Source organism: Colletotrichum spaethianum, assembly GCF_022836535.1.
Source record: "Colletotrichum spaethianum MAFF 239500 DNA, contig02, whole genome shotgun sequence".
In the NCBI taxonomy this organism is placed as follows: domain Eukaryota; kingdom Fungi; phylum Ascomycota; class Sordariomycetes; order Glomerellales; family Glomerellaceae; genus Colletotrichum; species Colletotrichum spaethianum.
Window position 1 is genome coordinate 93,225 of NW_026054772.1, and position 20,192 is coordinate 113,416.

Genomic DNA, 20,192 nt, shown 5'->3' on the forward strand with positions numbered 1-20,192 from the left:
ACCCGCCGCGCTGGGCTCTCTACGTGTGGGTTGGACTTCCTCTGCTAGGCTCCCACTCTTCACACCGCGACTTTGACTTGCAAGCACCAGCCACCTTCACACATCTTGAGTACGCTATGGTGACAGAAGAGGCTCTGCTTCCCTGGTTCAGCATACATGGGAGAAAAGATCCTTCAAGACAGGTATCTGCTTGGTGTTTCGGCCATCCTCCGGCGGTTTCCAGGTTTGATTCTCGGGTTTCTCAAACGCGTCGAAAATGGGAGCGGCTCCCCCGATTTCACCTCGAATCGGCCGAGTATTCCGTCTTGTTTGCCAGCGCACACTGTCAAAAAACCCAGGTTCCACCGGATCTTGCCAGCTTAGGTAAGGTACCGGCTGACAATGATGGTAAGCGAACGGATGTCATTGGCTGCATGCATTTTCCGCCTCACTCATCGCACATGCTCCGATGCAGCAGTGAGAGAGAGAGTGGGGGCTAGTGCCAACCGTCCCGGCTGCTTAATCACGCTCAACGCGGTGTGACTCAACCCCCTGCGACGAGCGGTCTTCAGCAGCTTTCGGGGGACCGCGCGCATGTAGCGGTACGTGGAAAACCGTGGCTGGCTTCCTACACCCCGTGCACTCAAAGCACCCTTCGCCTCTGGCATTGAAACCCTCATCGAGTCATGGACCGAGGACATTTAGCAGTCCCATGCCAGATAAGCCACGCCACGCCACGCACCCACGACTGCCACGGTAACACCAGCCAATATCGTCGATCTACCTGAAATCTCCAGCTTGCTCCTGTCATGCGCTTGAGTCAAACGACAGGTTCCCCTTTCTTATTTTAGAGCAGCAACCTGGCCTTGCCAGCATCGGATGGAATGTCGAACCAGATTCACGACGTTTGAGACTTCTTCGCGTTGGTCAGTGATGCCCGACTTGCGGGACACCGGCATGAAGCGTCCGCCGGACAAACTCAATAAACGCTGCCATCCAAAATCACATTCTGATTCCGCGGAGTCTGTTGACACAAGGTAGCGAACCCACCGCCATCACCAACCATCAACCACCACCACCACCACCACCACCAATCATGTACTGGCTACCATGCTCGATCTGCCGTTCGCTGCCAGATGACGTCGATCTGGCTTCCTCCTTCGTGCTCGTCTTCTGCATCTCGCTGCATTTTTTGAATCTGGTGCTTGGTAGTGTGAGTGGACCAGCAAAAACGCGGCGCGACCGGTTGGGGCATATCGCAGCTTTCCAATCGGCACGCGGGGTATTGGAGAGGCTTGCATTGGGTTGCCCCAAATGTCCCTTGTCCGCAGAACCGTGAACCCTGAAAACGAGACGGCAAGAAGGACGCGAGACATGCGCCGGGCCAGTTGGATGCCTGTGCGGCCCGCCATTCGTCGAATAGGCAATCCTCTTACTGGTCGCCGTGATCTACCGCCGCCATCGTTCACCACACTTGGACGCTCTGGGAACTGGTCGAATCAATTCGAAGCCGACTTTGCACACTGTTGTAACTGTGGGCGGGGATTTATACCAAGACTCTCCCGCTTGTTTGCTCTCTTATCCTATCTAATCCTACATCAATGATCGTTCATCTTGTCGACACTTCGCTGTTGTTCGACCACAGGCCCCATAATAAAAAGAGTGAGCGTGAATTCGGCGTTCTCCTTTTCGGGAAGAGAGTTTCGAACCGCTGTACCGACTGAGGAACAACTCCCTTTTCCGCCGAACGCCCTCCGCCATGGGCGGTGACGATGGAAGAGCGAGTCTCTCCGGCATGGAGCAGACCAACAAGAAACCCAAATTGGGAGCTGTGTCGGGCGTTTACATACCCGTCTGCCTCAACATCTTCAGCATTCTCATGTTTCTCCGTTTCGGCTGGATTCTTGGCCAAGTTGGGCTCCTGGGCATGCTTGGTTCGTCGGATAATAGCACAGACGCCCTTCGCCGTCTCATCGCACACTAACGCAACATCTAGGGTTACTGGTCACGGCCTACGTTGTAGACTTTTTGACGACTCTCTCGTTGTCTGCTATAGCTTCAAACGGCGAGGTCAAGGGTGGGGGTGCCTACTATGTCATCTCAAGGTCTCTCGGCCCCGAGTTTGGCGGTTCCATTGGAGTGCTGTTCTATCTCGCTCAAGTTCTCAATACTGCTCTCAATGTTGTTGGTCTGATTGACTGCATCAAATTGAATGTTGGAGAGTCCTTTCCCCAAGGATATTGGACTACCTTCGTTCTCCAGACTTTGGCCTTGCTGCTCTGCGCTGGATTGTGCCTAGCTGGGAGCGGCATATTTGCCAAGGCCAGCAATGCGCTGCTTGTCATCCTCACACTTGCCATCGTCAGCATTCCAATATCTGCCGCCTTCAAGTCCCCCTTCCACGATGAAGAGCTCGGCGTACGCTTCACTGGCTTCAGTGTCGAAACGTTGGTGGACAACTTTGCCCCTCACACAAAAAGCGAGTCGTATAAGGGACTTGAGACTTTTCGAGAGGTCTTTGCCATATTGTTCCCCGCAACGTCGGGAATATTCGCAGGGGCTTCAATGTCAGGAGACCTGCATAACCCCAGCAAAGATATCCCGAAAGGGACTCTCTGGGCAATGATGACTACATTCATTGCGTACCTGGTTGTAGTCTTCTCCATGGCTGCCACCACAACGCATGCCTCGTTTCTCAACAACACCAACATCATCTCCGTCACCAGCCTGTCAATGCCGTTGATTCTTGCTGGAGAATGCGCCGTCACCTTCTTCTCTGCTGTAATGGGACTGATAGGGGCTGCCAAACTCATGCAGGCATTGGCTAGGGATAAGTTGCTTCCGGGCCTGTTGCCCTTTTCCCGGGGAACAAAGAGGAACGACGAACCAATCCAGGCCATTCTCTTGACCTATGCTCTTGCTCAAGTTGCCATGTTCGCCAATCTAAACCAAATCGCAACTCTGATTTCTATGGGATATCAGGTAAGTTGTCGTCCCCCCCCCCCATCGAGCTGAACTATGGAGAAGCTAACGACATTCAGATGACCTTTTTTGTCATGAATCTGGCCTGCTTTCTACTCAAGATAGGATCAGCTCCCAACTTTAGGCCTGCTTTCAAGTTCTTTAGTTGGGAGACAGCCTTCGCGGGAAGTATAATGTCCGCGACGGCCATGTTCTTCATCGACCAAACCTACGCGGCTACTGCAGTCTGTCTGCTTGTCTTCCTCTTCTCTCTGATCCACTACCTCAGCCCGCCGAAGCGATGGGGCGATGTTTCACAGAACCTAATTTACCATCAAGTGAGAAAGTATCTCTTGCGGCTACGACCCGAACACATCAAATTCTGGAGGCCGCAGATCATCCTACTCGTTAACAATCCGAGGAGCCAAACCCGGTTGATACAGTTTTGCAACTCCGTTAAAAAGGGCGGTCTTTACATACTCGGCCATGTCATTGTGACGGACGACTTCAACAGCGGCGTTCACGAAGCCAGGCTCCAACAGGCGGCGTGGACCAAATACATCTCGGAATTCTCTCGCATCAAGGCTTTCGTGCAATTGACAATGTCTCCGAGCATCACCTGGGGCATCCGAAATTTGATTCTGTCAGCTGGGTTGGGAGGTATGCGGCCAAACATTGCCGTTATGGGATTCTACAACATGGATGAGCTCCGAGACTCACGTCCATCGCTTCAGGTCCCCAAGCCTCCGAGCACGACCACTCCCGACGCTCACCGTCCACCAAAGGTCAAGGAAAGACCTATGCGTAGGAGACGGGGTGACACGTCGGCGCGTCTGATGGATGGATACCTTCCTACAGATGTCATCAAGACCGAGGGTTTGATGAGCGTGACCAGCTACATGACCATTTTAGAAGACCTTGCTTTGAGGTACAAGATGAATGTCGCAATCGGAAAGGGCTTTGAAAAATTGGAAACCCCGCGTAAGGACAAGACCAACATGAAAAGACACATTGATCTTTGGCCGATTCAGATGTCGGCGGAGGTCCTGTCAGATGGGAAAAGCGTACTTACTACCAACTTTGATACATGTACGGCAATCCATTGACTATACCAGGAAGATGCTAATGCAATCGCAGATACTTTGATTCTCCAGCTTGGATACATCCTCCACAGTGTTCCCACATGGCACCAGGTCTACAACATTCGAGTCATGGTGTTCGTAGAATATGAGAGCGAGGTCGAAGAAGAGAGGGCGCGTGTCAAGGCGTTGCTTGACAAGCTGAGGATTGAGGCCGAGGTCGTAGTCTTTTGGCTGGCTGCTGGGCATTTGAATACCTACGAGCTGATTATCAACGGACAATCAAATGACATCGAGTCTCAAATCATGGTACACGACATCCTCAAAGACGAAGAGTGGTGGGATGATCTCCAGAGATTCCGAGGCCGGGAGCCAAATGTGGGTTCAACCGAGGAGCTCACGTCTTTCGCAAACATCATCGAGTCCACGGCAGGACGTCCTGGAGTTTTCAACCCGCATGTGCCATTAGAGGATATTGAAAGTGGACGACGGCCAAGCCTGGTACACTTCGGAGAGATACCCAGAAAATCGACGGTATCCAACCTCTCGCGGCTTGGCGTCAGCGTTGGCATTCACACGTCTCACTTGGGAGATGAGGTCTTTGAAGAAGAGTCCAGCTCCGATGTCGAAGTCAGCGAGCAGGAGCAGCAGCCGTCGTGCCTGGATTCCGATTCCGAATTTGACGACGGCGACAGTGATTACAGTGAGGACGAAATACCTGATGTCGAAGCTCCACGACTTCCGTTGTTGGTCGGACGGGGGCGGAGACGAAGCCAGAGCGACGATTTGCTTAAGAGCCCGCCCAGACAGCGACGTGGTGTGTCCAGTAAGAGCGCTGCACCGGCGACCAACTACGGAACTATGGTATCGCAAGCAAGGGCTGAAGGACAGTCAGGGTCAAGCCACGTAGGGCTTGCCGACAACGTCTCGGCACCTCCTACTCCGCTCGAACAGCCTGTGCTGGACCGCAACATTACTGCACGCTCTCTGGGCGGATTTCGATCAGCAGGCGTGAATACATACTCGGATGTGACTCAAGGAAGCATCTCTGGATACGCAACCCCTGCAAGGCCAACTCTCTCTCGCCAGTCGTCTGCAGTGCGCTTCTCCAGTCGGCCGCTGCCAGAGACAAGGACTGATGTCGAAGGGACCTCTGGACCAACAATCATGTTCGCAGACACTACAGAAGAAGAGACGCCGAGAGCGGAACAACCCGCATTCTCACGACAATCCTCTTCAGGGCGATTTTCCAGCCGACCCGTACCCGAGATGAAGGTAACCGCGGCTGACGAGCCCGAACTCGCCAGTACGTTTGCGGAACCTTCGTGCAGATCACGTAAAGCTTCCGTCGCATCTACCACAGACCCTGGCTATGTTCACATGGACATGGCGGAGCTTGTGGGACGTTACAGACTAGACTCGAGGGCTGACGGCAACGGCGAGGGCTCCCCTTACTCCACGCAAGGTATTGCACTGTCGTTCAATGATTTGCCGTCTCGGGCGCAGCATGTCATTCTCAACGAGCTCATGCGGCAGAACAGTAAGAACACGGCAGTGTTGTTTACAACATTACCCGTGCCTACCGAGGGGACCTGCCAGGATGAGCAGGCAAGCGTGCAGTACCTATCGAACATTGAGGTTCTGTGCCACGAGCTCCCACCAGTCATGTTGGTCCTGAGTAACAACATGACTGTCACGGTTGGGCTCTAGCCGTAGTGGGGAAATGTCTTGAAACCTGCGAGGGATAAACATGGTGAAATCAGGCTACGCGGGGGTGGTTCATACTTTGGCGTTTAGTTTTTTTGTCGAGCATCGGCTTGGGACGGGGATCATCATCCGGACAAAGGAATGGGGTCGTAAACTTTGCTGAAGGTGCCACATTCCTCAGTGTCTTTGGCCGAAATGAGAAGCTATTCGGCCATGCATTCTTTGTCTCCGTCAGCGGCCGGACCATGATGGCTTTCGCCTGCAGCCTTTACAAAGAGTTGCCCTCGACGGTGCATACGCAGCTCGAACCTTCGCCATCCAGGTTTTTGCCTTCACAGGAGGAGTTTATCCGTGACCCTTTGGAGCCATGGACATTAAACACGCGGCCCCGTCGGCGCTGCCCTCCTCGTGGACAATCCCGCAAACAGTTAACATGAATGACCACGGGAGAAAGTCATCCTGGACCACGCAGTTGTCGCCGTACCTGCGGGGCCTAAAGATAAAGAACCTCATGCAGTCTCCGAAATCTCCGGAATCACCAAAGTCGCCAAAGTCGCCGAGGAACCTCCTCGAGGAGGACTCGGGCTTCCGGATCATTCACACGCCGGACAGACCGGAACGGCCAATCTCAAGGACAGCGATCCCGAACGACGAACAATGCATGGAATTTCTCATGTCGCTGCAGAGGCAGGAGGAACATAAACGAGTCGGTATCAAGACCGGTCTCAAGATGTTGCCATACCCTGAGGGAGAGGGGACAGAAGGCCGCAGGTACCTCGGGAGTGTGAGGGTCGAAAGTGTACATTTCGAGGAGGCACAGCTCGCCAGAACAAACTCATCTGGCCCAGCCAGAATGGTGGAAGTCGGCAGAAGCTCGACCAAATCGACGCTGGCGACGCCCAGCGTCAGCGACGCCGAGGAAGATGACGACGAGTCAATCGAGGAGCCCAGAGCGTCGCTTCACGCGGCCCCTCTCTCTCCACCACCTACTTTGTCCCGCAATCAAATATTTCTGGAGGTTCATACGCCAAGGGCCAACACCTCCCGCTGGTCTGATACCAGCATCGAGTCTCTGTTTTCCTCAAAAGAGCACGATTCCCCTTGTCCCCAGCGGGGAACCCTTCGCTCATCAGCCGAGGCATCATCGCCCACCGTCTTTGGCGATGACTCGGTCGAGCCTTATACATCGCCGCTGGTGACGCCGGTGAAGGACCGGCCCGCAACGCCCTTCACAGACCCCCGTCTCCGGGCCGTGTCCGACCCGACAACTCCTCCGCCATCGGACCACGTCGCTGGCCTGATACACGTCAGTCCGGTGCAGCTGCCGCGGAAGTACTCATGGCGGTCGTCCAGGGATACAGTTCTTAACACTGGAGCTCCGAAATCGAGGTACCAATCTTGGCTACCCGAGGCGCGACCGAAAGCAGAGGTCAGAAAGCCACAGCAGCATGCTGAGCCCGAGGTTTACGGTGACTGGGCGGATTACTATTTCGAGGATGGCAATTTTTGGGACGAGGACTCTGACAGCGACTGCCAAGAGGACGAGACGAGGGTGGAAGGGGACAGTGATGCGGACGATGAACAAAACGAGCTTGAAGCTGAGGAGGAAGGCCAAGGGAAAGAAAAAGAGGAGGACCAAGAAGGCAGGCTCCAAGTCGATGACGAGGTGTACCCGCGGTACGAGAGCTTCATTGAGGATTACAAGAAAAACATCATGAGTATCACGGTTACGGAGGTGTAGGCGCAGGCTCGGGTTCTGTTGGGTTTCGATAGTTTCCTATTTTCGAGGAGTTCACGGGTGGGACGATATCCCATCGCCTTTCACGGGCTTGTTGGCTTTACCTTGTAACATTATTGTATTGTGTCTTTAGGTTGCGACTACCCATCATTCTTATGGATCAATCACTCTGATTCGATTTCACCACCTCGCTCTGATTCCTCTTGGCAGTTCTCCTTGTGGTAGCTGAAGCCGAACCGAGGTGGATGAAGAAGAGACGAGCTTGGGTTCGTTTGAATCTCGACAAAAAGCAATGACACTGAGAAGACGCCATGGATCCGTAGCATGTTGCATCTGAAACATGGCCATCCCGCGTCTGGACAACGAATCCCATCTCTCAGCTTTGGGCAAAATAGCCGAACAAACAGCTGGTGATGTCTTTCCGACGCAATCTTTTCGCAAATATTCCCTTCTATGGCTTTGCCGTCCCTTAATATTTTGATGGTCCAAGGTCGTAACAGCTTGCAGTGATCGTCATTCGCCGAAAGAGCCGCCCCCTTTTGCCTTGGGCTTCTCCTCGTCCTTCCAGTAGGGCGGTCCGTCGATGCCCGGGCGGCAGGCAATGCGGGAGAAGTCGCTGTTCTGGCCGAAGTCGCCGCAGCTGCCAGGACGTTTGCCGTTCTTTATGGCCTCCTGGCATATGTGCCAGCGCTCGAGGGCGACGCGGCACATGTTGTGATCCGGGTTGGCGCAGCACTTTTGGCGCAGCATCTCGTAGTGTTGCTTGCCTGCGGAAGCGACGCCCACCAGTGCGGCAAGGAGGAGGATGTCTTGGAGCGTGGGGATGCGCATCTTGGAGGCTGCTTTAGGGGGTTTGTGATGGGGAAAGTCGTTCTTGAATGATGCCTGGTTTGCTTGAAGTTCGGTGGAAGTCGACGACGAGGTTCAGAAACTAAAGACATAGGAGCTGTAATACTGTTGCTATTATACATTTGACTCAGAGAAGGATTTGGACGGAGAGGTTTTTTTTTTTCGTGGTTCTACCAGTTCGCTGTCTATAACACAACAACCGAGAAGCGGTTCCCGACTTTCAAAGTCCCATGGCCCCGTCAAAGCATACTTGCATGAATACCATAGTCTTCTTTTCAAATAAAAAGATCGTGTATGCAACATGGTTCGAACCACCGTGAAGTTTAGAGCCTGTGTGGTTGACCTCCCCTCCCCATGTGGACCACTTTGGTTGAAGCCATCACTCACGTGAGTCAAGTACGCATATCTGAGCTGTTGTTAAGATAATCCCAGGTTTTCATCCGGCCGGTCTCCCGAGCCGAACCTGCTGCTTTTTGACTTGCTGCTAGTGTTTTGACAGAAAGATGTCGTAAATTTGGAGAGTTGAGCCTTCTCGGCAGTGGCAGTGTTCTCCTCACTTTTAGCTTTAGACGTATGCCACCCCGGCCACATACAAGGAGCTTCAGCGAAGCTTTCGATTCCGCCTTGGATTATTTTGCCCATCAATTGGTCAGTTAATGAATGCGCAGCAGGGCGGCTGAATTATATTTTCAGATACCATAAAAAGTGCTTCAACTGGATTGAAGCACAAGGTTTGGGTCGAAGCCTCGGCCGAGCACCTTCTCGTCAGCATGTGTGGCCCAAGCTTGAAGCTCCCGGGGAGAAAAGAAAAAGCTTCACCGTGTCCCTGGTCACACCCTCGTCCTCTCTTCAACAAGCTTCATCTCATACGCGCTGTCCAAACACCATCCAACCCTTTGACGTACTTACGCGCAATGCCGTGAGTCGGGACCGGAAACCTCCACGAAACAGCACGTGTACCCGCCAGCCGTAGATGCCTCGCCTGCCCCCTTCCCTCATCCGCCGCGCCCATGTCGTCTCCCCACTTGTCGCTACCCTCCTCCCGGCTTGTCGCGACATCCCCTCCGCCGTGACCGAATTCCGCTGGATTAAGTCGCACGTCGCCGGCCTCGGGACGCCGGTGTCTGCGCGGGATGCGGAAGTCCGTGTCGCTCGCCTGTGCGCGAGACGCGGCCGCGGCGTGCCGCTGCAATACGTCCTCGGCTCACAGCCTTTCGGCGCCCTGGATATCAAGTGCCGGCCCGGCGTGCTTGCTCCGCGCGCCGAGACGGAGGCGTATGCGCTGCACCTGGCTGAGATGATCAGATTCGGTCGTCTGCCGGGCTTTCGGGGCAGAGAGCTGCGGATCGTGGACTTTTGCACTGGGACCGGGTGCATAGCGCTTGCTCTGTATGAGGGTCTTACACGATGGGCCGAGAGGCTGAGTGTCACAGGGGTGGATGTCTCCCCAATCGCAGTCAATCTTTCACGGGCGAATCTGCAGCATAATGTCGGCGCTGGCGTGTTGCTACTACCTACGGAGGATAAGAGCATTTCCTTCCGGCTGGCAGACGTCTTTGACGGTGCAGCCGTGGCAACACTACCTCAGTGCGATATTCTGGTATCCAACCCACCATATATCTCACGAAAAGTTTGGTCTTATGGCCACGGACAGATGGGCTACTCTGTACGAAAGTACGAACCAAGACTCGCTTTAGTGCCGGGTGACACGGCGCCTTCATATGATGGATGTGACCATGCCGACGTCTTCTATGCTAGGCTGCTGGACATTGCAGGCTGGCTGCGGCCGAAGGTTATATTGTTCGAAGTGGGAGATCAAGAACAAGCAGTGAGAGTTGCGAGGCTTGTCAGGCGGAATTTGTACACCAGGCAGGCAACCTGCGAGCTGTGGCGGGATTGGCCGGACATGACGCCCGAGGAGAACGAAGCTACTGAGTTGGACATAGATGCAATGAGCATTGCGATCAAGGGGAGTGGGAATGTACGATCCGTGTTTGTGTGTCTGTAAGACGCAGGTGCAAAAAGCGATGATACCCGGATGCCGTGCAAGCAAATGACGATGCTAATTCAGCTTCTAGAAGCACTGGAAGCAGCAGTTCAGAGCATACAAGAAAACAAAACCAATCAACTGGCCATCAACAGCTCAAGCAGGTAGGTCACTTTTGCCAAAAACAAAAGTTTAACTGCCCAGAGGCGGATTCGAACCGCCGTCAACACGGATCGCTGTATAGAAGAACCACAACGTATCATCCTAACCAACTAGACGATCTGGGCCAGCTGTTATTGTTGAGTTTGTGTGGCGGTTAGTGGACTAAGAAGCATGTGTGAATTTTTGCACACTCGATCACTGTAACAATGGCGCTCATACCCTATATCTTATCGACTTTTAGCGGCTTCACAGCGGTTTGGCAGGCCTGAACCGCCCCCGTTGTTCTCCTCGTGTTTTGCTTATCCCGCACTTGAATCTCAAACCCAGGCCAATGAAAGTCCTTTCCTCCGAGGGAAACCTACGAGGAATCGATCTTGATCCCACATGTTTCACTCCAATCAGCCAGAGACATGATGTCTTTGCCTCTTACGGATCAGATGGACCCTGTTGAACCTGTACCCCTGGAATATTGAACTCAGACAACGGGGTCCACACGGAGCATTCCCTGGAGGTGTAAAGTGTGTGAAATTGGTACCATCGAAAGACGCGCTTTGCTCGCCACACGTGTGCTTCACTGGAATTCTGGAACCCAGATATCCGGGTGGTTCCCAAGATGAAGAGTCCCCCTTGCGAGCCACGCAATACTTATGCGTCATCAGGCGGCACGCGTGGCTCGTCATGCTTTCTATAGAGTTGATCGGCAGAACGGCATGGAAAACTGCAGGCTTGGTGACCGGTATGCTGTCGGAAGTTGATCAAGGTTCGTCGCGATTGACGGGCGCTCGCGATCTCTGCTCATGGGATTTCGAGATTCCCATACGGGAGGAGAACTGCCGGTGCATACCACGAATACAATGTTTTCAGTGATTCAGTGGAAGCAAATGTCGTGTCGGAAATCGCGCGAGCAAACTTCCCCCTTCTGTTAATATTCTGAGGAATAGTTGCTACTTTGCGTTTTCTGTCCATTACCAAACAACCTAAGAGTTTGTCGCGGTGGTTGGGGAAGGCCGTAAGATTCCATTTCCAAGATCGAGGTTTTGGCCGACTCAACGTGGCTAAGCAGGCCGAGCACTGTATCTTATCTACCAGATCATCAGCATTATTGCTGAAATGATGCGAGGTTTGATACGTCCGTCCTCTTGCATCATTCTCCTCTCAATGGTTGATTGATTGCAAGCTATGCTATCTAATAGCCACATCGTCAACCCATCCTCGCGGGCGCTGGCGAATCTTGACTCGGGGCTTTCCTTGATTAGGAGAACGAATCCAGTAAGCTCTCACAATACGACTCGGATACATAGCCCGACGGTCTAATTAACCTGTCTGACGCCGTCAACGGCCTGGTGGATGCCGTGTTGGCGGAAGAGATAAGCAATTTCTCCAGGGCTTATGACTTACAAGAAGGTCTAGCAGTCTTACAACTCGGTTCAAGACCAAGACAGACGGAGTGATTAGTCACTCGCTACGGAGGAGTAATAGGTCCAGAAGGTGAAACGCATCTTTCGCAAAACGTGACCACCGTTGACTTATATAACTCCTATGGGGTTTCCGAGACCCTCCTCCTCTGCAACCCACGTAACCTCTGCGGCCCGGCATACCCGCATAATATCCTCGACAAGACTGCAAAGTTCTGCGAGCAGACAAACAGGCATCTCGTATCATATGAGACCTATACCATGTCAACTTTCGATACGTTAGTGGGAAAGAGGAAGACTTGTATCCGTTGACCTCAGTGTTGAGTATCCGAGGCGACTGCACACAGAATATTTGCAGATAACATTCACTGCCTATACAGCACGAGCAAGAAATTGGGTTGCTGTTTACGCACAACAAGCTACTTTGGCGCTTGGCCAGACCGTTAGCTATATTCGCTATGGTGTTGTGTTGCTCGCCTGCATTCTTCAGCTGTATTTTACGGAAAGAGGACGTAGTTGGGAGATGTCTAATCACATATCAAAAAAGGCTTGCATCGCAGCATGCAACCACTAAATTCGGACTGGCTAAAGTACATTGAAAAGAACGACAAAGCCAGTCAAAACCCTGAGGTGAGATTGTGTCGTTGCCTAACGAATGAAGCAAGCGTCTTGCTCAGTCCCGGAGAGGTGAGTAAGGCCAGGAGTCACATAGGTGGCCCATTGATTTTACAGGAACTAACACCCCCGTACTTCTCACTATCGCCCGTTCCAAGCTGCTTCAAAATCTCATACACCGAGAATCATAACCTTGTAGAGCTTGTTGTTTCTCGGCTGGCAGATTTTCTGGATGAGTTGAAGCGCCGGCCGAGACGTGAAACTTCCCTTCTGGATGAGGACGAGCAGAGGAGCAACAGTTTGTATGTTGCAAATACTGACACATGGAAGACATTAATACGGACTTCAGTCGCTCGGTTTCTACTCTGCTACAAATCAGAGTAGATCCGAGGAAAAGACAGAGAGAAAAAAGTATACCTCAGAAAAATCGAGGTCATGAGTGTACAAAATTGCAAAAGTAATTGACCAGCCTGGGGGTCGAACCCAGAATCTCCTGATTACACGAATGAATCGTAGTCAGACGCCTTGCCATTGGGCCAACCGGCCTTTGTTGTGGTAAAATTGTCGTTTTACATATATGTATCATTGCAAATTTTAGGCATCGTTGATCAACTGCAGTGCAAGCCATAGTCCTATCGTAACTAAGTCCCAGTTGCCTTTAATTGGAAATTTCGAATTGCTTCAAGGTACTGGCAGACTTTCCTTGTCACTTTTGGATTAAATTGCAGTTGACCGGCAAATTTCTACAAAATCAAGGAGCTGGCTTCTGTGGATACTAAATATGCACTAAACCGATCCACGCGAATGAACAACTGCTACTCACTCATACTTTGAAGAACACCACTCTTCAAATTTCACATGAGGGAACAAGATGAAAAACTGTCACTAAATCTTTGATGTTCCCGAGATATGTCGTCTCAAAGCCGCCTAAGAAACAATACTCAGTGATGGGCACATTGTTGACCTCTCAAGATGCCGTTTCCTGACAAGTCGGTCGCCCACCTGCTGGGCTCAAATGGTGAGTTCAGCTAGCCTTTCGTGAGAGCTGCATGCGAATATCACTGCCTATCGATTAACTTCCGGCCACAACCAAAACCGATTTTCATCGACTATAGTTACTAACTTCCATTAGGACCCGTTCACGCCGTCACATACTCTGCCTCTCCCGGCACCTACATCCTCACCGGCTCAGCAGACCGCAACATCAGACTCTACAACCCGGCACCGCACGACCAACCCGCACGCTACGGAGCAACCATCACCAACAAGAAACCAGGAACCGCACTGACAGTTTCCGAAGGCCGCCTCATTCAGACATATGCTGCGCACGGCTACGAAGTCCTCGACCTCTCCGTTTCCTCAGACAACGAGCGCTTCGCCTCTGCTGGCGGTGACCGCGCCGTCTTCCTCTGGGACGTGGCGACGGCCACAACGACGCGCCGCTTTGGCGGCAACGTGCACGGCCACACGGCGCGCGTCAACTGCGTTTCCTTCGCTGGCGACGGCGACTCGCTGGTCGTCTCGGCGGGCTTCGACACAAGCGTGCGCGTGTGGGACGCCAAGTCCAACTCGGCCAAGCCCGTGCAAGTCCTCGATGAGGCCAAAGACGCCGTTACGGCGCTCACGGTGCGGGACGCGGAGATCGTGGCGGGTAGCGTAGATGGTAGGGTGAGAAGCTATGATGTGCGCATGGGGCGGTGCGTGACGGATGTTATCGGTGCGAGCGTGACAAGTCTGAAGCTTACGCGTGATGGAAAGGCCATGTTGGTCAGCTCGTTAGACAGCAAGATCCGGTTGATGGACCGGGAGAGCGGGACGTGTCTTAAGACGTATGCAGATGGAGGGTGGAGAAACGAAGAGCTGCGTGTGCAGGCTGTACTAGGCGGCAAGGAGAAGTATGTCATTGCTGGCGACGAGCTCACTGCTGGTACGGGGTCGGCGGGGTTGAACGGCGATGGCAAGATCTGGGCGTGGGATTTGTTGACGGGCAAGTTGGTTACCACGGTGAGGGTACCCTGTCCAGAGGGTTTCGAGCCGAAGAAGAAGATACTGGGCAAAGACGGCAAGGAGAAGGAGAGGAGTAACGTTATCAGCTGCATCGCTTGGAGGGACGATGGATGGGGGGATCAATTCTGCGTCGGTGGCACATCGGGAGTAGCCACTGTTTTTGGTTCACTGTAGGACGATTGATCATGCAAACATCAGGGCACAGCAGATACCGGGAGAAAATTCACGTCGTGAAGACGTCCAGGTTTCTAACAAATCTTCTCAAATCATACAGAGTCAATTTCGTCTCTGACCCGTGATGCTTTACACACGTATGGATGTTCCGCAGACGCCCAACACCATTGTACCCAGATACCTCCTGGAAATTCCGCAATTGGTGCCAACCCAACAAAATTATGTGAACAGCAGCCGTCCCTCACAAATAGGTAGTTCAATCAGTCCATGCCGACATACTTGAACCAGTTCGGGCGGCAATCTTCCTTGTGCAACCAAGCCTCGCCATCGGTAAAGCGGCCGGTCACGCAGCCCTTGCACTTATTTGAGTTAGGGCAGTTGAAGAAAGGAATGTGCTGGTATCCAATATCACGGAACCTGGTGCGTGTTAGTCCTCATACTCTCCCATGCATGCTTAGGTATGACGTACCAATGGATCTTGGACTTATCCTCGAAAAGGCCCAATGCAATGCTGTGAACGGGGGCATCACCCCATCTCTCGTAAAAGAAACCTCCAGCGCGGTCCAGATGTTGGAAGTAGTCCTCATACGCTTGGCTGCGCCAGAAGTCCATGTCGGCAATTTCGAAGTTGCTCCAGAAGTGGCAGGTGGAGTAGCCGTTGGCTTCGGTGTTGTGCTCAGGCCGGCGAGACTTGTCAGTGAGCCAGTCCATCGCGTTGTTCTTATGGAGATGCTCGGGGTGCTGCGCAAGGAACTTGACGGTCTCGGGCCACAGCGTCGGAATTGACTTAGGTGCGTCGTACAGATTGATGGTGAAACCGTACGTCTTGTTGTTGTCCTGCATGTATCTGAAGACGTCGTAGTCGACGTCGCAGAAAAAATGAACCTTGGGCTCAACGCGCCAGTAGTACTTGGTGTGCTCCAAAGCGGGGTGTTTGTAAAACATCCCGCTGTTCCAGCGGCACATCGAGTGATATGAGATCTTGTCGGCGTATTGAATATCATTCTCCTTAAGAATCTTGACGGATTCTTCGTAGAGGTCCTTGTTGATCCATGAAGGCATCTCCCAGTGCTCTTTGGGGATGAGCTCTGCATATAGTGTCAGCGCCAGTACCACGTGAGGGATATCGCAAAAGCTTACCGTATCTACACTCAGCCTTGGTAGCAGCCTGGGTCCTCCTCTTAAACTCGTCGCTGAAAGGGACCTCGTTGAAGAAGGTCCAAGGGTAGTTGAACTTGTGATTCCAGGTCCGCTCGAGGTCTACCATCGACAGTATCATTCCATCCAGCTCCTCGTTCCTGACCAGTGCCAGGAGAGTTGCGTTGATGCGCGCAGAGTCCTTGGCGTCGGGAGCATACTTGTCGGAGGCGTGCGTCAGGATACCTTGAGGCTCTTCGGTAGCTGTGAAGAGGCGCAATGGTTAGCTATCTATGCAAGGGGCTTGAATTATTTACAGGCACAACTCACGATCTAGGTTGGGATCCCGTCCATTGTCGTAGCGCACCGGCTTCTGGCCTATTGGCCTCTCAGGGCCAAAGATCTGATAAAGGAAGAAGCACCAAAGCATCACGGCGGCTAAGGCCAGAGCTCGAACTGGCCGAGCGACCGCCATCTTAGGCGAAGGATCGAATGCGGGCTATCAATCGCTACGAGGTCGACGAAGGGTGTGGTGTCTGCCCGAATTGCAACCCGTCGGGTGATGTCAGATTCGAGGTCTGCGCAAGTGTGGACGGCTAGCGGAAAAGCGAAGACGTCGAAGTCGGGTGGAGGAAAACTCTCGGTCGCGGCTTGTGCCGTCGGGTTTAAGGGTCGTCTTGAGATATGGGAGGGAAACTTAGGTATTGACCAAAGTGGAATGTGACGCGTAAAACTCGAAAAAGGGGCTCGATGGCAATTGTTCTCGGGTCGTTGGCTGGTTGAGGCTGATGTCACCCCATGAAATTTGCCAATTAGCGCGCAGTATGGGAGCATCGAGACCTATGAGCGATTGCTCCAATTTTCCCACCCCTGTACATTAGCGATAAGAAGGGAGGGTGGGCAACCCCCGCAGCCCCTCCACCCGGCTCTCTAATTGCTGCCGCCCACCAATTGTCACAAGCCTCGACGGACGCGTCTTCCGCCATGCGAACAAATTGTAACCATGCGCATGCTCAATGCCCGCCGTCCATGACTTGAGCACCGAAACCACTAGCCAGCGATTTAGCTCTTTCGAAGCACAATGGCGTTTGCTGCGAAGCTCGGCGCCTTGACTGACGAGCTTGTCGAGGTCATCACGTCGACGCCAGACAAGGTGGGAGGCAGTTCATCCCATATCGCATCAACACACGCAATGCGATGCAGCTCGGCCTGTCGCTAACATCATGCACAGAAAATAAGTCGGGAGAGATTCAATGTGTTGCGCGAGTCTTCTCTGCGTAGCTTGAGATATCACAGCTTTTTGCGCACCAACCAATTCGATGTCGAAAACCAGCTCATTGGGCTAGAGGAGCGCTTTCGGGTCCACCATCGCGATGGCCTGGCGGATGCCTTTAGGGAACGTCTTGATGCGCTGTCACAGTTCCGAACAAAGTGGCATCCCGATATCCTACATTTCCTTCTCGACCTAGCCGACCAACCAACCCAAAAGACTCGACTAAGCGATCTAGAACTCCTAAAGGAACTTGAGGAGGACGTCAAACCACCGCTTAGATGGGAGGATATTGCGAAGGAGGATGGCTGGCACAAGGATGCTGACATATGGAAGTCTATCGATTACAGCGATAACTCTGGCAATGAATACGGCGATTCTAAGTCAGAGACATCGAGCGACTCCGACGACACATCCCTTTCAACCCACGACGCCTCGCTTGGCAGGCGACCGGAAGACTTCGAAACTTTCTCCTCCGATGAAACCGCTCTTAAAGAGGTCCAGGAAAGCCAGGCTTGGAGAACAGAAACAAAGACCATGTCTTCAACGCGACAACACAAGGTACCCATTACCGAATTCCAGGCGACAAGAGAGGCCCTGTTCATGCTCCAAGGTCTCCCGACAACCCTATTCCAGAAAGACGGTCTTCCCGATCCAGCGTACCAGATTCTAAGTGTCGCTTGGGACACCTACAAAGCTCTGATCACTTGTTTCGCCGAAAGCGGACGTCAGCTTTTCCTGCTGCGCTTATTCTCGAAGCGGGCGCAGACAGCGCCCCTCTTCCAGGTCTTTCGTGATAACGTTTTGGCTAGCTTGCAGTCGTTTGACAAGAATATCTCGGTTATTCAAGAGCGGCTAACGGTAGCACGGGAAGATACGATTGTCAGTATGGCAGCAATCTTGGAAGAACTCAAACCTCACTTGGAGCCCCTGAGATCTCTATCCGAGATCGTGCGACAGCTCTACGACCCCGCAAATGGCGGAGCGTTTCGCTTCTTGGAGCTCATTTACGACGAGATCGGCATCGCCCAGCTTTCAGGACGAGATACAACGTACGAGTTTCTTGGAAGGATATTCTTCAATTGCTTCCAGGTTTATCTTCGACCAATTCGCCTTTGGATGTCAGAGGGGCAACTTATGCCAGGAGACAAGGTCTTCTTCGTATCGGAATCACCTACACAAGTGCCGCTTCGTCAGGTCTGGCAAGAACAGTTCAAGCTCAGGAGAACGTCAGACGGCGTGCTTCACGCGCCCAGTTTCCTGCAGCCGAGTGTTGGAAAGGTGTTTACCGCCGGGAAGAGCATTGTCGTGCTCAAGCACCTTGGCAAATTCGAGTCGCTTCGCGAGCTTTGGGACGTGCAAGAGCCCCCTCTTACGTTTGACACCATCTGTCCACCCGGATTGGAACTTGCACCCTTTCCCGAGCTTTTTACCTCTTCCTTCAATCTCTGGATGCAAAGCAAATACCATGCAACTTCCGAAACACTTAAACAGGCATTGTTTGACTCTTGCGGGCTACAGGCCAACATTGAAGCATTGCACCAACTCTACTTGATGGCTGACGGAGCAGCGGCGGACGAATTTTGCAAAGGTGTTTTTGCTCGGCTGGACGCCCTGCGTCCCGATTGGTACGATCGATATTCCTTGAGTGGGCTGGCGCAGGAGGCCTTCTCCTTACGCGTCGACACCACCCGGCTATTTGTCACTGTCAGGCTAGAGGGCCAGAAGAAATCGGTTGTAGCTGCTCGCGATCTGATCCGGACAGCCCTGCCAGAGGTTATCTTGCAGTATCGTCTGCCCTGGCCGATTCAACTCGTAGTGACCGAGGACACAATCATCCAATATCAGGCGGTCTTTACACTACAGATGCAAATCAGACGTGCCGTCGGTCTGATCCAGCGGAACCGGATACTGGACGAGCTGGTCTCCCGCAGAGATATCTGGGGCAGCCGAGCGTTGTACTATCTCCTTCGTTCCAAGTTGATGTGGTTTTGTAACTGCATTCAGACCTACCTGGCAACACTGGTACTGGCTCCTTACACGGAAACCTTACGCCAGCGTTTACGACAGGCTTATGACGTGGATGCTATGATCGGTCTCCATGCCACTTTTATGAAGCAGGTTGTCGACGCAGCGTGCCTAGGCAGGAAACTGGTCCCCATTAGGGGTGGCATATTGGACATCGTGGACCTGGCCGCGAAGCTAGAAGATGCTCAGAGCGCTAGTGTCGCCGAGGAGGCAGAGGAAGCACAGGAGCTATCCCGACTTTCCATCATGTCTTCGCCGATGAAAGCGAGCCCCCGCCGGCGGAAACAGGTCGTTTACGCTGGGAACAGTGACGATGACGGTTCGAAGAGCTTCGGAGGCAGGGCCAAAAGGGGAGCAATCAATGCGGGCAAGGGCTACCATGAGTGCCTGCAGGAGATCAAGACGGACTTTGAGAGGCATTTGAGATTTATCTGCGGGGGCCTGCGAGGGGTTGCCAGGGCTTCAAGCGACGAGGCGGCTGTGAAATGGGACCTCCTGGCCGAAATGCTAGAAGTGGGTGTCAAAGAGGGTGTTTGAAGACCTCGCCAAACAGGTAGGGCGTGGCTGGTCGACTCGAGAACTTGGTCTCAAGACCCACAATATCATTAGAGTTCACAGAGTGCCAGGAGAGGATAGGGATCGACATGGAATTCCTTGAATTCCATCCGTCGTTGAGCCGTCCGGGCAACGTCAGGTGTTTTGGCTGCAGATGGATCCTGCAGCAGTTTGAAATTATTGGAATCCTGCAGCGATGATCCGGTCTGCAGGGTGAGCGGTCAGCGACTGTGCGACGATGCTCGGTGAGTGGGATTCACTGTGTCACACGGATGCAAACGGCCACCGACTGGAAAGCGGCAGAGGAGAACCAGCTGTCCTAAAGTTTGACCTACCTTGGCCCCCGCCTCTATTCCATGGTCCATCTGACAGATGAGCACTAGTTTAGATCATTGCCGCTGCTCGAGTGAGCACATACATCTCAAGGGGAAGTGTCCCAAGCGTCTTGGTTCATGATACCTCGTCCGTCGGAGGCACGCTCAAGACGAGGCCGCTCATTCCGGAATGTTCGGGAATCAGGGTAACATCC

At 53.0% G+C, this 20,192-nt stretch overlaps 7 protein-coding genes and 2 non-coding genes across 9 annotated transcripts; 5 read left to right on the top strand and 4 right to left on the bottom strand.

The window, feature by feature from the left end:
* Positions 1 to 1,738: 1,738 nt before the first annotated feature.
* ColSpa_00898 (vacuolar cation/proton exchanger 3) lies at positions 1,739 to 5,729 on the top strand (the record flags this gene model as incomplete). The annotated part of the gene is made up of 5 exons (XM_049267110.1): positions 1,739 to 1,913; positions 1,976 to 2,961; positions 3,021 to 4,029; positions 4,078 to 5,325; positions 5,383 to 5,729. The coding sequence occupies 5 exons, from the start codon at positions 1,739 to 1,741 to the stop codon at positions 5,727 to 5,729; spliced, it is 3,765 nt and encodes a 1,254-aa protein (XP_049123067.1).
* A 364-nt stretch (positions 5,730 to 6,093) lies between these two features.
* Positions 6,094 to 7,467, top strand: ColSpa_00899 (uncharacterized protein; the record flags this gene model as incomplete). Its single annotated transcript, XM_049267111.1, has 1 exon — positions 6,094 to 7,467. The coding sequence occupies one exon, from the start codon at positions 6,094 to 6,096 to the stop codon at positions 7,465 to 7,467; it is 1,374 nt and encodes a 457-aa protein (XP_049123068.1).
* A 510-nt stretch (positions 7,468 to 7,977) lies between these two features.
* On the bottom strand, positions 7,978 to 8,295 carry ColSpa_00900 (uncharacterized protein; the record flags this gene model as incomplete). The annotated part of the gene is made up of 1 exon (XM_049267112.1): positions 7,978 to 8,295. One exon carries the CDS (start codon positions 8,293 to 8,295, stop codon positions 7,978 to 7,980), a length of 318 nt encoding a protein of 105 aa, XP_049123069.1.
* A 991-nt stretch (positions 8,296 to 9,286) lies between these two features.
* ColSpa_00901 (mitochondrial N(5)-glutamine methyltransferase MTQ1) lies at positions 9,287 to 10,321 on the top strand (the record flags this gene model as incomplete). The annotated part of the gene is made up of 1 exon (XM_049267113.1): positions 9,287 to 10,321. The coding sequence occupies one exon, from the start codon at positions 9,287 to 9,289 to the stop codon at positions 10,319 to 10,321; it is 1,035 nt and encodes a 344-aa protein (XP_049123070.1).
* Positions 10,322 to 10,497: 176 nt separating this feature from the next.
* ColSpa_tRNA_046 lies at positions 10,498 to 10,587 on the bottom strand. Its single transcript is given in 2 exon segments — positions 10,498 to 10,532; positions 10,550 to 10,587. It is a non-coding gene; the product is annotated as a tRNA-His (tRNA).
* Positions 10,588 to 12,954: 2,367 nt separating this feature from the next.
* Positions 12,955 to 13,038, bottom strand: ColSpa_tRNA_045. Its single transcript is given in 2 exon segments — positions 12,955 to 12,990; positions 13,003 to 13,038. It is a non-coding gene; the product is annotated as a tRNA-Arg (tRNA).
* A 426-nt stretch (positions 13,039 to 13,464) lies between these two features.
* On the top strand, positions 13,465 to 14,673 carry ColSpa_00902 (WD repeat-containing protein 5; the record flags this gene model as incomplete). The annotated part of the gene is made up of 2 exons (XM_049267114.1): positions 13,465 to 13,510; positions 13,625 to 14,673. 2 exons carry the CDS (start codon positions 13,465 to 13,467, stop codon positions 14,671 to 14,673), a joined length of 1,095 nt encoding a protein of 364 aa, XP_049123071.1.
* Positions 14,674 to 14,933: 260 nt separating this feature from the next.
* On the bottom strand, positions 14,934 to 16,285 carry ColSpa_00903 (uncharacterized protein; the record flags this gene model as incomplete). Its single annotated transcript, XM_049267115.1, has 4 exons — positions 14,934 to 15,090; positions 15,143 to 15,761; positions 15,814 to 16,074; positions 16,141 to 16,285. The coding sequence occupies 4 exons, from the start codon at positions 16,283 to 16,285 to the stop codon at positions 14,934 to 14,936; spliced, it is 1,182 nt and encodes a 393-aa protein (XP_049123072.1).
* Positions 16,286 to 16,891: 606 nt separating this feature from the next.
* Positions 16,892 to 19,645, top strand: ColSpa_00904 (gamma-tubulin complex component 5; the record flags this gene model as incomplete). The annotated part of the gene is made up of 2 exons (XM_049267116.1): positions 16,892 to 16,963; positions 17,042 to 19,645. The coding sequence occupies 2 exons, from the start codon at positions 16,892 to 16,894 to the stop codon at positions 19,643 to 19,645; spliced, it is 2,676 nt and encodes an 891-aa protein (XP_049123073.1).
* Between the last annotated feature and the right edge of the window lie 547 nt (positions 19,646 to 20,192).